At 50.6% G+C, this 17,916-nt stretch overlaps 1 protein-coding gene across 2 annotated transcripts; it reads left to right on the top strand.

Annotated features, from left to right (window-relative positions):
• The first annotated feature begins 103 nt into the window (after window positions 1–103).
• On the top strand, window positions 104–17,774 carry Chrnb2 (cholinergic receptor nicotinic beta 2 subunit). 2 transcript variants are annotated; one of them, XM_057794261.1, is made up of 8 exons: window positions 104–789; window positions 7,004–7,065; window positions 7,439–7,628; window positions 8,594–8,739; window positions 8,912–8,956; window positions 9,487–9,596; window positions 10,340–11,312; window positions 14,698–17,774. In XM_057794261.1, exons 2-8 carry the CDS (start codon window positions 7,012–7,014, stop codon window positions 14,866–14,868), a joined length of 1,689 nt encoding a protein of 562 aa, XP_057650244.1. In that variant the 5' UTR covers window positions 104–789; window positions 7,004–7,011; the 3' UTR covers window positions 14,869–17,774. The 2 variants fall into 2 exon arrangements, with proteins under 2 accessions (XP_057650244.1, XP_057650245.1); XM_057794262.1 differs by having other exon boundaries at window positions 104–1,375; window positions 7,004–7,628.
• Window positions 17,775–17,916: the final 142 nt, after the last annotated feature.

The raw sequence follows: 17,916 nt of genomic DNA, 5'->3' as shown, positions 1-17,916 counted from the left end.
CGCGTCTTTCCCGCCCCCCGGCCCGCGCCTGTCACCCTCCACATGTGACCCGCGGCCCACAGCTCGCCGGTCGAAGCGCCTCCGTGCGTGTATGTGCGTCGTGCGTGACCGCGCACGACGACCCTTTGCCGGCGCTCCCCCGTCACGTGGCCGGCGTGTCCCGTCACGTGGCCGGCGTTCCCAAGGGCTCGCAGCGTCGCACTCGTGCTTCCTGCCCGCACCCCGCGGCCCCGCCCGCGCGCCGGTGTCGCGGGCGCTCGGAGGACGGCGGCCGGCTGCATCCGCCCCGCATCCTCAAGCGAGCCGTCGGGCCGCGTCGCCCGCCTCTGCGCCTGCGGCAGACCTGGTGCGCGGTCGGGGAGGCGCGCTCCACCGCGGTCCGCTAAGCTGGTTTGGCTCTCCCTGCGGTTCCTGTATACGGTCGTGTGACCGTGTCTGGGTTATCTACGCTCCTGCCGGGCCTCGGTTTCTCCATCCGTACAATGGCTCTGTAGAAAACGATCATTTCTCTGGCCTGTTCCAAGGACTCGGTACGAGGATACCAGAGTGTCGAGTATGGCCCCCGGTCGGTTACGTCTGAGGGAAAAGATGGTGCGGCTTCCTCCACAGAGTCACAGGTTTGATCCAGCAGTCGGATAGAAGTTTCTCCAGCCGATCGGCATCCTCCTGCCCTGTCGCACTGATCCGGAGCAGTTGGGAATTCATGGCAGTACCGCTACATTCCCTCTAGGTGGCGCTGTCACAAAGGACAACGCCGTCTGAGGTTCCTGAACCCCAGAGCTGCAAAAGGCAGGTGTCAGCCTCTTCTAACCTGATGCATTTGAGCCAGTTCAGCCTGTGACCTTTTGGCCCTTCTGCCGCCACCACCTCTGTTGAAGCTGACTGTACCTTGCTTAGTTCTTGGCTGTTCATTCCCTCAGTGATGTTAGCAGAAGGCATCCCTTGGCCGAGTTCAACTTCGGATTTTTAAAGAAGTTCCATGTTGTTATTTTATTTTTGAAGGGGGAGGGCTGGTTTTCTTGTGATGTGAGCATCATGATCATTTAGCTACATACCGTCTTCGTGCACGTGCTCACAAGCGGGAAGCATACAATGATGGGGTAGGCCAAACCTAGCAGTGGTCCCAACTGTCCAGGAGGGTCGAAAGTCCAAGGCCTACATGGGTAACTTAATGAGCTTCTGTCTGGGCCGCGTAAGTAATGAGCAAGAAAAGGCTGGGGATGTGGTAGGCTGCTTGCCTAGTATGTGGAAGCCTTGGATTTGATACCCTTATCACGACACAAAAACGAGTAATGGTAACAGTCTAGTCTACCAAGGACTCCCTGAGCCAGGGATATTTCGCAAATATTTCTAATCCTTCCAACAACATTGCAAGGTAAGTGTTTTCATTCTTATTTTACAGATGGAGGTCAGGATCTCTAGCTACCAAGCTGGACTTGTAGGTCTGTGTCCATGTCCTCTACCCTATTCTGTCTGCTTACCTGTTTGTTTTATTTATTTTTTGTAATTTGTCAGGGTTTTGCTGTGTAGCCCAGGCTGGCTGGAATCTCATCCTCCTGCCTCAGCTTCCCAGTGATGAGCTAGCTGATCAGCCCCCATTCTGTCTTCCCACATGCTTTAGAACTTTTTACAGGTCACATGACTACAGCCCTGATCCAAGAAACTGGAACTTGAGACAAGGAAGTGGAACTTCTCTCTGCCTTCAAGTACTGGGATCACACATGCACACACCAGGCCTGACTCGAGCCTTCTATAAAAACTTTGTGTGTGTGCATATTTTGCATGCACATATGTACATGTACCACATATGTGCCTGGTGCCCACAGAGCCAGAAGAGGGCATTGGGATTCCCTGGAACTGAAGTTACAGATGATTGTGAGCTGCTGTATGGGTGCTTGGAACTGAAACCCGGTTCTCTGCAAGAACAAGGAAGTGTTCTTATTTACTGAGCCATTGTCCTACCCCATATGAAAGTTTTAAATGTAAACATTTGTTTATTGTCCTGAAGATTGAACCCAGAGTCGCACCCATGTTAGACTTTGCCATTAAACTACATCCCATAAGGGTTTGATTTGGAAGAAAACACGATGAGACAACCCCACAATATTACAAACTGGTAAGCCACACCCCACCTCCCAGAGGAACCCACAAGTCATGGTCTCTGGAGCATGGCGTCTTCTATTGCTGCTTTGTTCAGTATTGCAGGTCTCTGATAAACCTCATATGAAGTCATACTAAAATAATTGGGCATAGTGTGGCATCCAGCTGAACTGGCAATGAGTGCATAGGTTTGTTTAGTGAATTCTGGGGCAGGAAAACATTGGGTAAATGGTCCCTGCCTTTATGGAACTCGTGGGAAAGAGAAATGATAAAGCCATAATCTACAAGTATGGGGAGTGGACAAATGCTTCCTGAGCACCAACTGTGTGAGACACTGAAGCAGCAGCCCCGAGTGAAGCAGACCCAGTCCTCAGGTTTATGTTCGGCTGTCAGATCAGATGCCACACAAGCCTAGTGCAGTTTAATCCTGCTTACCCACAAAGGTAGAAGAGTAAAGACTGCACAAAACTGTCCCGTGATCTTCACCCACTATGCCATGGCCTTTGCCTCACCCCCATAAATAAATTAAAACTTAGAGAACCAGACATTTACTGCAAGGACTGAATTGCAGTTGTAGTGAGTACCTCGTAGGAGAAGACTGGAGGTCTGGGAAGGTGTTCTGAAGAGTGCCTAGAGTGGATGGAGCAGGAGCCGACAAGTCCCAAGCAGAAGAGGTGGCATTATGGGAAAAGACCATAGATTCAATTCAGTTTGTAATTAGATACATTTATTAAGACTGCTAGCAGGGTGACAGCCTTAAAAGCCAAATTGAAGGCATGCTACGCAGAATGGGCTAAGGGAAGGATTTTTAAAGGTGACGACCACAACAACCTTGTTTCTGTGGAATGCGCAGCTGTGTGAACTGCTTCACTCCCCTCAGCTGTGTGAGGAGCTCTCTTCTCCCCATTCACAACCATAACCGAGGTACCTCGCTCCCCTGTATACAGTGATAAGCGGGTTTACAGAAGCCAGAGCAAGCTGTTAATCAGTTCATGGCAGTTACATCCTGGGGAGGGTGCAGGTTCCTAGGAGCTCATCTTTCAGAAATTTAGGGTAGAGGCTAATGGCTATGAAGGAGATACCTGGTACAGAATGGAATTTCCGTAGCCATCACATCTTGAAGGATGTGGCAAGTTGAAGAAACAGAAGAATAATAGGTCTTGAATAGAGGAGAATGATGGAGGTCAGGCAGGCAAAGGCTGAATCTTGGAGCTGTTTAAGGATTTGAGCTTCTTTTGTAAGCTCTGGGAGGCTCAAAAGGTCAACAGAGCGTTAAGAAGCTATGGAAGCAAATGTCAGTACTGGCTTTGTGGGAAACTAGATTTAGTTCTAAAGGGGAAGGAGTTTGGGAAGGAAGACCTAAAGTTCCTAGACAAAGGGAATCAAGCACTGGGGATGCTGAGACAGGAAATCATGAATTTGATGCCATCCAGGGCTACACAGACACTGTCTTTTTTTTTTTTTTTTTTTTTAAAAAAAAAAGGAATTGGATATCTTAGTAATAGAGGACTTGCTAAGCTTGTCCAACCCCTAGGGCATACCACTGATAAATAATAGAATCAAAGAATACTTACCCTTATGGAGAGAGGCTTGTGAAACACTGAATGAAGAAGGGTAACTACAAACGTAGCAAGCACAGTTTGCTCCTCTTTGCAAAATAACCAAAATGTATGCCTTATGTTTATATCTTTATACCCAAAATATGACATGAATGTCCACAGCAGTGTTATTTTAATGGTCCTAAATAGGAAACAAATGTCCGTCAGCCGGGTGGTGGTGGCACACACCTTTAATCCCAGAACTCAGGAGGCAGAGGCAGACGGATCTCTGTGAGTTCGAGGCCAGCCTGGTCTACAAGAGCTAGTTCCAGGACAGGCTCTAAAGCTACAGAGAAACCCTGTCTTGAAAAACCAAAAAAAAAAAGTCTATCGGGGTGGAATGGATAAATATAGTGTAGTCACACAATGGAATACTCTGCAGTTATGAAGGATGAAGTACATCAACAATGTCCATAGTTCTCCCTAATATAAGATCAATAAAACAGATACAGATTATTATTCCATTTATATGAAGTCTAACAGGCAAAGTTGATTTCTGCTATTAGAAGTCATAATGGTGGCTCTGTCTTTTTTTCCTTTTAATCATCTAAGAAAATTGTGGGTGGGTGTGGTGGTACATGCCTGGAATCCCAACACTTGATAGGTAGAGTTAGCAGGATTAGGAATCCAAGGCCAGGCTCAGCTCTGTTGTGAATTTGAGATCAGCCTGGGCCTCATGAAACTCCAAACAAAAATAAATTATGATAAAATACATATGCCATAAAATTTTTCATTTGCATTCATACTATTGTGTAATCATTCCCAATAACTGATTCCAGAATTTTGTTTTTTAATATTTAGTTTCATTTTATGTGTATGAGTGCTTGCCTGCATGTGGACCCACAGGTGTGTGTCTGTGTATACCAATGGGTGTGATGTCTTTGGAGGCCAGCATCCCCTGAAACCGGTATTGCAAGTGGTTGTGAGCTGTCCTGTGTGTGCTAGAACTCAAACTGGAGACCTGGAAGAGCAACCAGTGCTCTTAACTACTTATACATTGCTCCAGCCCCACTCCAGAACTTGAAGTAGTGTTGACTGGGGTCTCTGTCGCAGAGAGGAGAGACAATGACTGGGAGAAGCACCTGACTATTGGTAATTGTTCCTTTAAACAAAATTTCTCTCAAGATGATGTATCCAGATACACTGACTGTACTTCTCTGTGTGAATGTTATACCTAAATAATTGTAGAAACATAGTTTTGCTGAGTAGATGTCTCTCCCCTTAGTGGTAGGACTCTGAGTCGTCTTTGCTTTGCTAATTGTATTGTTTTAGTTCTTTATGAACACAAGTATTACTCTGGCAACAAACTTTTAAAATGTAAATCACTTTAAATAAAGGAAATACAGTGTTTTCAAAAGAAAATATTCCTTGTAATCAGAGGCGCTAGAACTCTGCTTATGTTTGTGTCATGGTTGACATTTCTGTGTTTGCCCCAGCCCTATATGGTCTGTATCTCTCCTGTCACCTCTCTTCCCGGGGGCATATAGAAGGATGTGGGTACTGATGAGGAGGGAGGGTGGCCTACTCTCCTTCGTCACTGGTGATTATCTCCGTAGATTCATCCTTGCCAAACTAGAAGTAAACTTGAAGCCAAAACTAAAGTTTTGAGAAGATAACATAAAGACCAAGGTATACAGGCTACCTAGACTGGCAAGATCTAGAAGTCTGTCATCTAGAAGGAAATGAATGGTGCCCCTAGTCTGTGATAAAAAAGAGTGAGTGGCCTTTAGTATGTCATCAGGAAAAGAGTAAGCACTCCAGGAAGTTTAGCAACAGGAGGCATTGCCAGCCTTCTTCACGCTTCACCAACTGGAGATGCTGTCTCAGGAGTGTGGAATAACTAAGCTAGCCTTGCCCTGTGCTTCGTCTCACTTTCACTTACGTCCTACCCAGTCCCTGTTAGGTTCCCTGCTCCCAGCTTCCATGCTCCTCTCTGTCCTTTCCAGAGCAGTCGTCACAATGGCTGCTAATCTGCTGCCACTGTGGTCTCTTTAATAACTGGAACTAAGTCCTTTTTATCACTGCCTCCACAGCTCCAAATAATTCCGGGCTCACAGGACATACTCAATCCACGTTAATCTAAATTGTTGGAGACATATCCTTGAGTCTTTCCCCAAGTGCTGTGACTCCACACTCTGCTCCTCTCTAGGCTTCACTTGGTGTTCAGATCTCTTCTGAAGAAAGTATTCCCCATGCAGCCCCTGCATATGTTCTGCACCTCACGCACTGTAGATGTTCTCCCTCCCCATCACCTTGATGCTTCTACTGCACTTTCCTGGCTTTGCCCTTCAAACTCTTCCCTCTTCTTCCATGATGGGGATTGAATTCAAGGCTATGCACACGCTAGGTGAGCACTCCTTCACCAAGCTGCATCGCTAACTCCTAGACTCCCCAAATCCGAGCACTTGTTAAGTTGCTTCTGCTGAATTTATAGACAGGAATTTCCCATACACACTAAAATATGTCTGTCATGCATTATCATTTTCCGGCTAAGCCCTCATCTTAAGCCAGGCCCCATGCTAGTTCCTGCTCTAGTTGGAAAGGCAGTGATGCTGTAGAAATATTCCATTATGGGAAGCCTAACAAGGTACCCAAACTCAATCCTAGTGACAGTTTCCCCGAGGAACGGAAATTTCTGCGAACACTCAAGTTTAAGTAGAAGGAGTTGGGGCAGCGGGGTGAGAAAAGAGCTGAAGAGAACTCTTATGTTTAAAAGGCCAAGGGCTGGGAGGGGTAAAATATCCAAGGATCTTGAAGACATTGCCACTAGCTGAGTGTGGAGCGGAGGACGGTGTGCCCAGGTGAGGCTGGGGAGCAGGCGTTGATGGAATGAAAGAAGCCTTGCTGCCTGCTAAGTTTGCTTCGGACAGGAGTCTTTTTGGTTGAAAGTGACCACTGATCTGCTAGGAAAAAAGGGGTCCTATATGGGCTCAGTAGCTAAAAGTTCAGGGCTTTCAAGATCAAAGATGTCATTGAGTTTTGACATCGCTCTCATCTTTGATTTCCTTTGTGCATGCTCCATTCTTTTCCCTGTGAAATGGTCCCCTGATCTCCCCAAACACAGAAGACTGCAGTGGAAGGGACTATTGATGTTGGCCGCTTATCCATACCTTCAAGGTTACCTTCTTTTCAGGAGGTCTAGACCTTTCTAGCTTAGATTCCCCCTGAAGGTTGGCTAGATCTTGGCCTTATAGGAACTTATGGAAGCAGAGAAAGGGACAGGTGAAGGGACTCTATTCCAAAACTCCAAAGCAATTTGCTTTTTTAAACTAGCCAACCTCCTGTTCCCTGCTTCTTTGTCACAGGTCCTAACATGCATATTCTCCGTCTCATCCTTTGCTTTCCCGAAGAGCAGAACATAAAGAGGGTAAGAACATAAAGGACAGTAACCTTAGAAACAGCTCCAACCCACCCCGCGTCCTAAGAGGCCTGACCTACTTGTCTCCCACCCACTCTCGCTCCCTCCCAGACCTACCCAAACCTTGCCAAGTCCTGCCCCAAGTTCGGGGCATTTGAACTTGTCCACTGAGCAGAGAGAGGGTCGCTTTCTCCTCATACACCCCCCTCCTAGGCAGGCCCAGCTAAAGAGCATCCCACTCAGGGACCACCTTTTTTTTCCCTGGGATCCCGCGCTTCCGCCTCCGGGGCGGAGACTCCTCCCCTCGCAGTCCCAGTTGTGTTCCCTGGAAGAGCCGCCGGAACCGGTACCGGCGAGAAGCCGGGTCCTTCTTGCGTTCTAGGAACCGTTCAGTCCTGGAGGCCGAGAGCCCCACCCGGAATTCGGCGGCTGCGCGGCTTCAGCACCGCGGACAGCGCTCCGTCTGCAACCCCTAGTGTCTGCGGCGAAGCCGCGCTATGCTGGCGGCATGGCCCGGCGCTCCAGCTTTATGGCGCTGCTGCTCAGCTTCGGCCTTCTCTGGCTGTGTTCAGGTAAGAACTGGCGGCCAGGCTCCCCTGCCTCGGCTAGTGGCTCAGGATGCCGAGTTCTGCCACCTCTGCCAGGACAAAGGCAAAACGAGGAATTCTAGTCTAGAGGTGGAGGAGTCTGCTGGGGGATGGGGAGTGACTCCAGGGTCGGCAGGGAGCATCTAGAAGACTGATCTGGGGGGCGGGGGGGGGGGGGGGAGACCCAAGCACAGGCGCAGGCGAGAGGCCAGGGAGAGGTGGAAACCTGTCCATTGCAGGGAAGAAATAAGCACAAAGAGGAAGGAAGGAAGGAAGGAAGGAGAGGATTCTGAGATGACAAGAGACTTGATACCCTTTGACTTTTTATGACCCGGGTTAATGCCTTCCTCCTGGCTCCCCATCATTTCCCACTCCCCTCATTGGGGTCCTGATTTGGGTCACCCTACAGGGCACGAAGGGGAGAACCGTAACTTCCCACCTGGGACAGGAGACTTGGAAGAGTAGAAAATGCCAGACTAAGGACAAGGGAGGCGCTCTGTGGGTGATCAGAAGGTCACAGAAAGGGAGGCATGAGAAGAGGGGCCAGTACAAGGCAATGCACAATAGAACAAACTTTTCACACCTGCATGACAACACAGGGTGGGTACCTGTGCCCACAATTCAGGCAGCCCTACTATTCTACCCCAACCCATGGAGGCAGAGATCTCAAACCTCAGAGGCTTGTCCCTCTGGAACCTTTTGGGGAAAACAAGTCCCCATTAATCCTTGCAGTCTAGAGGTGAATGGTCTCAGAGAGGGACTTATCTATGAAAGTCAACCTGGGGCTTCTGTGGTCCTGTGGCTTATTTGAAGATTTTGCAGTATCCTTAAGCACAGGGCTGTGAAGAGGCTATAACTTCTAGGCTGAGGAAGTTGATCAGTCACCCCACTCCCTGGGTGGACCTTTGTGAACCCTTCTGCTTACTCGCTTCCTGCCCTGCCTTGCCCAGAGGTTTTGGCTACCGACACAGAGGAGCGGCTAGTGGAGCACCTCCTGGATCCCTCCCGCTACAACAAGCTAATCCGTCCAGCCACGAACGGCTCGGAGCTGGTCACTGTTCAGCTCATGGTGTCCCTGGCCCAGCTTATCAGTGTGGTGAGTGTGGCTCTCCAACTCTGTCCAGCTACAGGTCAGCTCAGCCAGAAAGGGTTTGCTCCTGCTTTTGCTCCTGGCGCTTCTAAGGTGGTGGTGGTGGTGGGACCCTAACAGGGCGGTGGAAGGGCTGAGGTCTGGGGGCCTTTTCAGCAGCTGCCTTGTTTCTCTGCAGCATGAACGGGAGCAGATCATGACCACCAATGTCTGGCTGACCCAGGTCAGTGGTCTTTCCTACCCACATCCCCTCCCCCTTTCTCTCTTTCCATCTCCGGCAGCAAGGAGTCCTGAATAGTTGGGTTTGAATCCTTGTCTGGGCTGCTCGCCAGCACTGGAATGAATTGATTCAGAATCTGCTCCCACTGTGTAGCTCTGACTGACCTAGAACTCAGTATGTGGATCAGGGTGGTCTTGAACTCACAGAGATGTCTGCCTGTCTCTGCCTTGCTGGTGCTGGGATTACAGGTGTTCACAATCATCCCTGTTCAACTCTGATTTTAAACACATGAAACACACCCAAGACTCATTTTCACATCTGTGAAGTGTAAAGTGTAGTACCCTGGCTCAGCTGGCAAACCACAGGGAGAAGCATCATCACCTGACCTATGTCTGGGCAGAGAAGTCACTGTGGAGAGAAGACTGACTTGAAGTTTTCCACAAGCCATATGAGTTCTCTTTTGTACCTTTCTTTGGCTCTGGGTCCCCTTTCGGGCTAGAGGCTGGTAGTACCTTGCTCTCTCTCTTTTCCAGGAGTGGGAAGATTATCGCCTCACCTGGAAGCCCGAGGACTTCGACAATATGAAGAAAGTCCGGCTCCCTTCCAAGCACATCTGGCTCCCAGATGTGGTCCTATACAACAAGTAGGTGACCCTGGAGTGATAGGAAGGTTAGGGAAGACCAGAGGTGTGCTTGGGAGGGGCTGAGCTCATGGGGGAGGGGCTCCAAAGGAAGGCACTGTTGTGAGAAGCAGGGGCTTTCCCGGCAGGTTGTAGACAGGTATTATCCACACAAACAGACCCAACTAGTGGAATGCAGTGTGGGCTGCCATGGCGACTTGATCAGCCTCTCCCAGCTACTTAGGTTGCCGGTATTTGGAGCAGGGGTAGGGAAAGTGAAGACTGACAGTTCTCAGTGCCTAACTTGATTCAAGAATGGGCACTTCTGGAAGCCTGTGTGGTGGTGACAAAAAAGTAGGGTCCTCGTTTCACCTAGATTCTGTTCTGTTCCCTTCGATGAGTCTTCTAACCTTGACGGCACACAACTCCCTTAACTGACGGGGCTGTGCCCATACGTCTTCATTGCTGGGGCTTTTTGCTCAGACCTCTCTGGCTTCCCCACCTCTTTACTCTCATATTCAGCTTACACATGTGGGACAAGTGGCAGATGCATCCCACCCCCATCATCCTCTTCTACCGCTGAGGCTATGCATGCCTCCTGAACAGGACACCTGTTCTTACCACCAGCCCATACAGCTCCCATCTCAAGCCCCATTCCTGCATCCTATCTGTATTAGAGGGTCACCGCTAGCCTAGGTCCTCCTTGCTGGGTTGATGAGTGGGGTGGAGACCCTCAAGCCAGGGCTGACTGCCCCATTCCTTGGCAGTGCTGACGGCATGTACGAGGTGTCCTTCTACTCCAATGCGGTGGTCTCCTATGATGGCAGCATCTTTTGGCTACCGCCTGCCATCTACAAAAGCGCGTGCAAGATTGAGGTGAAGCACTTCCCATTTGACCAGCAGAATTGCACGATGAAGTTCCGCTCATGGACCTACGACCGCACGGAGATCGACCTGGTCCTCAAAAGTGACGTGGCCAGCCTGGATGACTTCACACCCAGTGGGGAGTGGGACATCATTGCACTGCCAGGCCGGCGCAACGAGAACCCAGACGACTCCACCTATGTGGACATCACCTATGACTTCATCATTCGTCGCAAGCCGCTCTTCTACACAATCAACCTCATCATCCCCTGCGTGCTCATCACCTCGCTGGCCATCCTGGTCTTCTACTTGCCCTCGGACTGTGGTGAGAAGATGACACTTTGCATCTCTGTGCTGCTGGCGCTCACGGTATTCCTGCTGCTCATCTCCAAGATTGTGCCTCCCACCTCTCTCGATGTTCCGCTGGTGGGAAAGTACCTCATGTTCACCATGGTGCTTGTCACCTTCTCCATCGTCACTAGCGTGTGTGTGCTCAATGTACACCACCGCTCGCCCACCACGCACACCATGGCTCCCTGGGTCAAGGTGATCTTCCTGGAGAAGTTGCCCACCCTGCTCTTCCTGCAGCAGCCACGCCACCGCTGTGCCCGTCAGCGCCTGCGCCTGAGGAGGCGCCAGCGGGAACGCGAAGGCGCAGGCGCCGTCTTCTTCCGTGAGGGCCCTGCCGCTGACCCATGCACCTGCTTTGTCAACCCCACGTCAGTGAAGGGCTTGGCTGGGGCTTTGGGGGCTGAGCCCACGCCTGCAGCTGGCCCGGGGCACTCGGTGGGGCCTTGCAGCTGCGGCCTCCGAGAGGCAGTGGACGGCGTACGCTTCATTGCAGACCACATGCGAAGTGAGGATGACGACCAGAGCGTGAGTATGAAGTGTAAAATAGATGTGCTAGGAGCAAGGGCCCCTATGTGCGGGAAGTAGGTGTTGCTTAGAGTCCCAAAGCCAGGGTACAGGGGAGAGGCAACATGAGCGAGGCAGACTCTGCAGGATAGGCTAGCAGACTCACTTGCCTGCACACAGTTGATGACATTGTGGTTCCCTGAGGAATAGTACTCAGGGTGAGATGCATCGGCTGGGATGTCATCAGTGTGGTGAGGGAGGTAGCCAGGAATCTTAGGGCAGGGGGAGGTTCTTTTGGACTTGAGGGTGTCACTGAGTTTTTCCCCGTAGGACACATGAGCACATCAAGTTGTTAGTGTGTTACTCTTAGTGCAAATGGAGATGCGTCCTTGTGGGCCACAGAGTAGGCAGATGAAGACAGTGACGACGACAGACAGGGAAAGGGGAGTTTAGAGGGTCCGGTGGACAGAGCAGAATTTAAAATCAATATCCCATTTCTACTGTCCTGGGCCTTGAAAAGAGGCTAATGAAGTATTTATAGAGATGCGGTGGATAGAGGCCCGGGCTCCCTAGACCCATTTTGCACATCCAGTTTCTGGCTCCCCCTCCCCCCAGTCTTCCTAGAAGGGGATTCCTTGAGACTAATCTAGGAGTTGGGGGAAGGTGCAATGGGTTGACTTCCTACACCCCATTTTGGGTACCATCTGGCCTTCTCTGAGATCAGTGTTCAGGTACCTGACTGGTTCTAAACCAAGGCTCAGTTGTTGCTATAGTGACCATCAAGGTTTTCTCTGGGATTCTGCCATTCCTGGGGAAGGAGAAAGGACAGGCACTGTTGTTTTTGTTGGGAGTCAAGCTCAGACATCTTTTCCTCTGCACGGCAGGAAAGCATGAGACAGGGAGCATTTCATAGCTCAGAGGAAGGCAGAGGGGCTGAGACCACAGTGAGGCTGCTGAGGCCCACAGGGAGACACTAGGGTGCAGGCTCAGCTGCTGCTGGATCACCGGCTCCACCCCTGCCGCAGTCCATAATGTAGCCTCCATTCCAAGCCAGGTGCTGAGCGGGCAGTGACCTACTTGGATGCCTCAGAGAGATCTAAAACTCAGCACATCCAAAATTGAATGCTTGGTCTATAACCCAACTGCCCCTAGTTCTCTCTCTCTCTCTCTCTCTCTCTCTCTCTCTCTCTCTCTCTCTCTCTCTCTCTCTCTCTCTCTCTCTCTCTCTTGTTTGTTTTTCGAGACAGGGTTTCTTTGTAGCTTTTAGAGCCTGTGTTGGAACTAGCTCTTGTAGACCAGGCTGGCCTCAAACTCACAGAGATCCTCCTGCCTCAGGGATTAAAGGCGTGCGTCACCACAGCCCAGCTAGTCGGAGCCCCACCTCCAGAATGATTCCCCACTTTAGTGCTCCGCCACCCTAACACGAACACCCTGGTCAACTTCAGCTCTGTGTGGACCAGAATTGCCTCCCTGATTCAGCTTCCGGTGCTGCAGTTAAATAACCCATGCCCTAGGCTCTTGACAGTACCCCTTTGCCTGGCCCTCTGGCTGACCTATCACTCAGTTGTCTCAAGCAAGCCAAGCTCTTTCCTGCCCTCGAGCCTTTGCTTCTGGGTTCCTCCACCCTGAACAACCTTTGTATTAGTTACTGTTTCTCATGGCTGTGATGGAATTTCCGACAAAAGCAGCATCAGGAAAGCAAGGATTGTTTGGGCTTATAGTTTGAGGTTATAGCCCAAGGTCCTACTGAGCCTACAGTCGAGAAGCAGGGGGAGGTGAACACTGATTCACAACTAACCTTTTCTTCTTTTCTTTTTCCTGTCTGGGACCCTAACCCATGGAATAGTGTTGTCTGCCTCAATTAACCCAATCTAGAAAACTTTCCATAGACTTGCCCAGGTTTGTTTCCATGGTGATTCAAAATCTCATCAAGTTGACAATATTAAACCACCTTTTTTCTAAAGACAAAAACCTATTAGTGTCATTAATTTTTCTTTGTTATTTAAGAGTAAACCTATATATGATCTATTACCCCAAACACTCCAGTGTGTCTCTTCTTAAGAACAGGGATACACTCTTGCATGACTCAGCTTCAGGGCTGGGGATGTGGCTCAGTGGTAGAGGTCACAGTTCGCATGTGAGTTCCAACTGCAGCCAACAACCGACCAAAATAACAGTGAGGTGCCAGGCTCAAAGATCAACTTCTGGAAAGAGCATCAATACTTTTACTACTGTGAAGTCCACATTCAGGCTTTTCCAGTTGTCCTAGCAGTGCCCTTATTAGGACCATCACCCCCAGACCTAGGACCCCGAGTTGCGTTTAGTTGCCAAGCCCCATTAGTGACCTCCCCCAAATTTGCCTTTCACTGGGACCAACAAGGTGAGCCAGGCTCTGCTGGCTTTGCCTGCCCACATCTCCAGTGTGACCTTGGAACAAGACTTCCTTCACGCCCGCCCTTCTGATCTTGCTCTAAGTGTCGGCTCCTGGAAGAGGTGTTTCTAGGTCACACCCTGCTCCCTTCTTCCTTCTGTTTCTCCATCCTAGTCTTCCATTCCCTCTCAGTGAATAATCTTTGGTTTATTGTCTCCGTCTCCCTGAGAGACTGAAAACCACAGGGTTGTGTCCCCGTGCCTCTCAGGATGCTATTGTGCCGGCTGTTTCCCCCGCATCCTGTGCATTGCTGGGCCCCAGAGGAACATGTCTGGAGGAGAGACTGGCTTTTCTGTGACCGTGTAGTTGCTTCCCAACACCCATGGGCTATTATTAGCTTTCTGACTGATTCTTTTTCCTACCTGGGCTCCATTCTCACCTTCTGGACATCAGTACAGGATGGGGTGCCCCAACTATTAAGAAAATAGAGCTTCAGGGCCCGTAGTTCCCAGTTACTGACTTCTGTCCCAGATGCTACCAGGGTCCCTTTAATATAGGAGTTTGCAGTTTGGTGGAGGGCTAGCCATACAGATGCAATATGGCATAGTCTAAATATTACGTCGACAATATATAACCCAGTGCCAAGGGAACAAAAGGATCAGGGAAGCCTTCATAAAGATTATATTTGATTAGGGCTTTGAAATGTGTGTAGGTGTTTGTCAGGGTTTTGTTGTTGTTCTTGGTTTGTTTAAGGAAGTGAGAGAACCAGGAAGACATGCTGGAGTTCTCACTAACCCTGAGTTTTGGAGTGTGGGAGGCAAAGGAAAGTAGGCTCCTAGCATGACGGGTGGGTTTGGATGGGCCCTGGGGGCTGCGGAGGCACTAGAAGCTTTAGACAGGCAAGATTGGGGCTTGCTGAGGAAGAGGGGTGGGGTGTGTACATGTGTGGAAGGGACATGTGTGGAAGGGACTTTTCTACCCCATCCCACACATCATGAGACTAGTATCTGCCCCACTTATATCTCCTCCATCCAGGTGAGGGAGGACTGGAAATACGTTGCCATGGTGATCGACCGCCTGTTCCTCTGGATCTTTGTCTTTGTCTGTGTCTTTGGCACCATCGGCATGTTCCTGCAGCCTCTCTTCCAGAACTATACTGCCACCACCTTCCTCCATCCTGACCACTCAGCTCCCAGCTCCAAGTGAGGCCTCACTTGTCTGCAGCTCCTCCCCGTGACCCCTGCGGTTCAATAGTACTGGGTGGAAGATGGCTCCATCCCCACTCCACTGAAGACCTGTTTCACACACCCACTCACACATAGCCCTGCAGCCTGGAGGCTGTGCCAGCTGCTCTCCTTCCCCTCCTGAGCTAATCCAGGCAGTAGTGATAATGGTGGGAGCCAAGGCTGGTAAGTAGAAGTCAGAGGAGGAGGGGCCAAGAAAGGGACAGAGTTATCTATGGCCTCCAAGTCATGGGAGAAGAGGAGGTGAGAAGAGGGCTCAGATCCTCCAGCCAGGCTGACAGTGGAGACCGCTGAGATAGATGTGGGGGAGTTCGGCCAATAGTTGGCACCCGGCCACTTATGTGGATAGCAGCTGATCTGGAAGGATCACAGTTTCAGGGGGTCCTTCTGAGAGCTTCAGCTGGCCCTACAGCCTCCCGGGGAGCTTCAGCTTAGTCTCTCCAGAGCCCAGCTCCAAGGCCACGGACTGCTGGACAGACACAGGAACACTGTGAACGGCCCCTCAGAGCACTTCCCAGCCATCAGGGGCGCTCGTGGGCATCTCTGTTTGGTGGCAGGAGGGACCTCCTCTTACTAGAACAAGAAATTGCCTATAGAAGGCCTCCCTCTCCAAACTTCCAGCCCCAGAGAAAGCACCCTGGCATCAGAAGCAGCATCTGGAAAGATGGTGCACCTCTGGAGGGCAGAACCACTGCAGGCTCCAGGCTCAGAGACCCCGCCAGCTGCTGCTGTGCCCACCTTGACTAAAGTAACTGGCTGTCAACTACCTCCTGTAACTGGCTGTTGTGCAAATTAGTCACCAGCCAGGGCTGGCAAGGTCAGTGAGCAGTTTGTCCGACGCTTCTCCGTGTACTGTTGAACATATCAGGCAAACAGTGCCCATCTTAGAACTTGCTTTCAGCATCTCTACAGTGGGAATCGAGGTTGGCAGGGCTGTTATGGGTGGGAAGGACCCGTGCGGGTGAAGGATCATGAGGAAATGCTGTCCCCACCATTGGGTGTAATCTTTTGAAGAAAAGACTGCAACAAGGGAGGGGAGGTAGGAGGCCATCATGTGTCAGAGCAATGTGAGCCCTAAAAGATACTGGGAGGCTTTGGGGGAAACTCAGTCCCTGCCACTTTGTGGCTTTCTGTCTCTACCCTGGGAGACTCCTTGCCTCCTCCATGAAGCTGTCTCTGAAGAGAATCAGGTAACTAGTTTGTTGAGCCTGCATGGGAATCTAGGACAGGGTGGCCTGGGAGTGGCAGTGAAGAACGGAGTTGGGGATTCCCATCAGTGACCAAGCTCCAGCAAGCTGGCGACCGCCTTGGCCTGGAAACATGGCCCACAGACTCCCTGCCACTGTGGAGACTTGCCAGTCTGGAGCAGCTGGTGCCAAGGGTGAGGAAAGCCAAAACAAACAGAACACAGGACCCTCCAGAGTTTTCTTTTGTTGTTTTTGGGTTGGAGATTAAGTGGAAAAGAAGGACTTCCTTGTAAGGAACAAGAACAGTGAGGGACCGGCCACTGTTCCTATCCTCTGGGACTCTGCCTTTGACAGTCCTGAGGGAAGCAAGCTCCAGAGAGACCAGGAGCAGCAGCAGAACATGGTTTCAGAGAGCCTGGCACCTGCTCCCTGCCAGTCACCTTGGCCTCCTGGGGAGGAAAGCCAAGGCCTTTAGAGTGACACGGTCCCTATCTGTTGTCACCCTCTGCTTCCAGGCAGAAATGGCTGTTGAGCCACTCTTACGTTGGCCAGCTTTCCACTCACTAAACCCAACTGGACAGAACAACGATCACTTTGTAGTAATTACCCCATCATGTCTGAGAAGTCGGTCAGCGTGCTGTCACGTGCTTCCCAAAGGACTAAAACTTTGGGAACTGGTAGGTTCCTCACCCACCCACATTCAGTACACTCATCTCTATGCCATCTTGGCATGTCCCTGTCTCCACTCTCAGTATGTGCCCACATCACTTTCCCTAAACCTACGTCCCCACTCCTGCTGCCCACCCCTGTAGCTGGACTCATTCCTCTTAAAATTGTTTCTAAATAGGCCTTGTTACTTTGTTCTGTTTGGGGAGAAGGGCACTAACCCTTCCAGACAAGACTGACACAAGAGAAGGGGAGAACACCAGAGAACCCCCACTCGGGGCCAGGCACTGAAAAGCCAGAACAGACGTCCAGCCAGCCAGTGTTAGCTGTCCCATTTACCAGAGGAACCAGCAGGGGGCAGGGTGGGCTTGTGTGTCCTCTCCAGCCCTGGCTGACTGACACCCCCCGCCCCCCTGCAGCTCTGGCTTCACCTCTGCCCAAACCCTGGGATCAGAGTGAAACTGTGGCTGGGCCTCTACCTTCAGCATAGCCTTCAGCAAACTGTTTCCTGTGTTTCCTACCTTCAGGACTGGGAGCTAGGGATCCTGTGTGTGCCAAGCAGTACTGCACCCTGAGCTACATCCTCAGAGGCATTTGAGACTCTAGGACAGCAAGAGCTGTCACCCTGAACTGCCTTTAAAACTGCTCAATTCCCGGAGTCCTGCATCGAAACAGGCGATAAACGATACCACATAAAGTCCTGATCTAAAGTGTTATGACCTCGGTCGGCCCATCGTCTTTCACTCAACGTCCTTGTATGGTATCACTGTGGAAGGGCCAAAGATGGGCCATGCAGGAATTCTGGAGAGAGTGACTGTGTAGAAAGAGAGGAGTTTCCTTGACATTTAAGAGGGAGACTTCAGGGGGCTGGAGAGATGGCTCAGTGGTTAAGAGCATTGCCTGCTCTTCCTAAGGTCCTGAGTTCAATTCCCAGCAACCACATGGTGGCTCACAACCATCTGTAATGAGGTCTGGTGCCCTGTTCTGGCCTGCAGACATACACACAGACAGAATATTGTATACATAATAAATAAATATTAAAAAAAAAAGAGGGAGACTTCAGATGCCATCCACAAAGTGAGAAGGTGCACTCAAAGCCACCCCGGTTCCCAGCTCTAACTCCCTTCCAAATGGCACATACAGGCACAGGAAAGGCT

The sequence above is a fragment of the Chionomys nivalis genome, chromosome 18 (assembly GCF_950005125.1).
Source record: "Chionomys nivalis chromosome 18, mChiNiv1.1, whole genome shotgun sequence".
In the NCBI taxonomy this organism is placed as follows: Eukaryota; Metazoa; Chordata; class Mammalia; order Rodentia; family Cricetidae; genus Chionomys; species Chionomys nivalis.
Note: the sequence above shows the minus strand (reverse complement) of the source record. Positions and strands in the feature narration are given on the sequence as shown.

Excerpts from the sequence above, each read along its gene's own strand:
- Chrnb2 (XM_057794261.1), top strand. The coding sequence starts at position 7,012 with ATGCATATTCTCCGTCTCATCCTTTGCTTTCCCGAAGAGCAGAACATA. Across the intron at positions 7,066-7,438 it reads AAGAGCAGAACATAAAGAGG|GAACCGTTCAGTCCTGGAGG; the intron begins GTAAGAACATAA and ends CTTGCGTTCTAG. Across the intron at positions 8,740-8,911 it reads TGGCCCAGCTTATCAGTGTG|CATGAACGGGAGCAGATCAT; the intron begins GTGAGTGTGGCT and ends GTTTCTCTGCAG.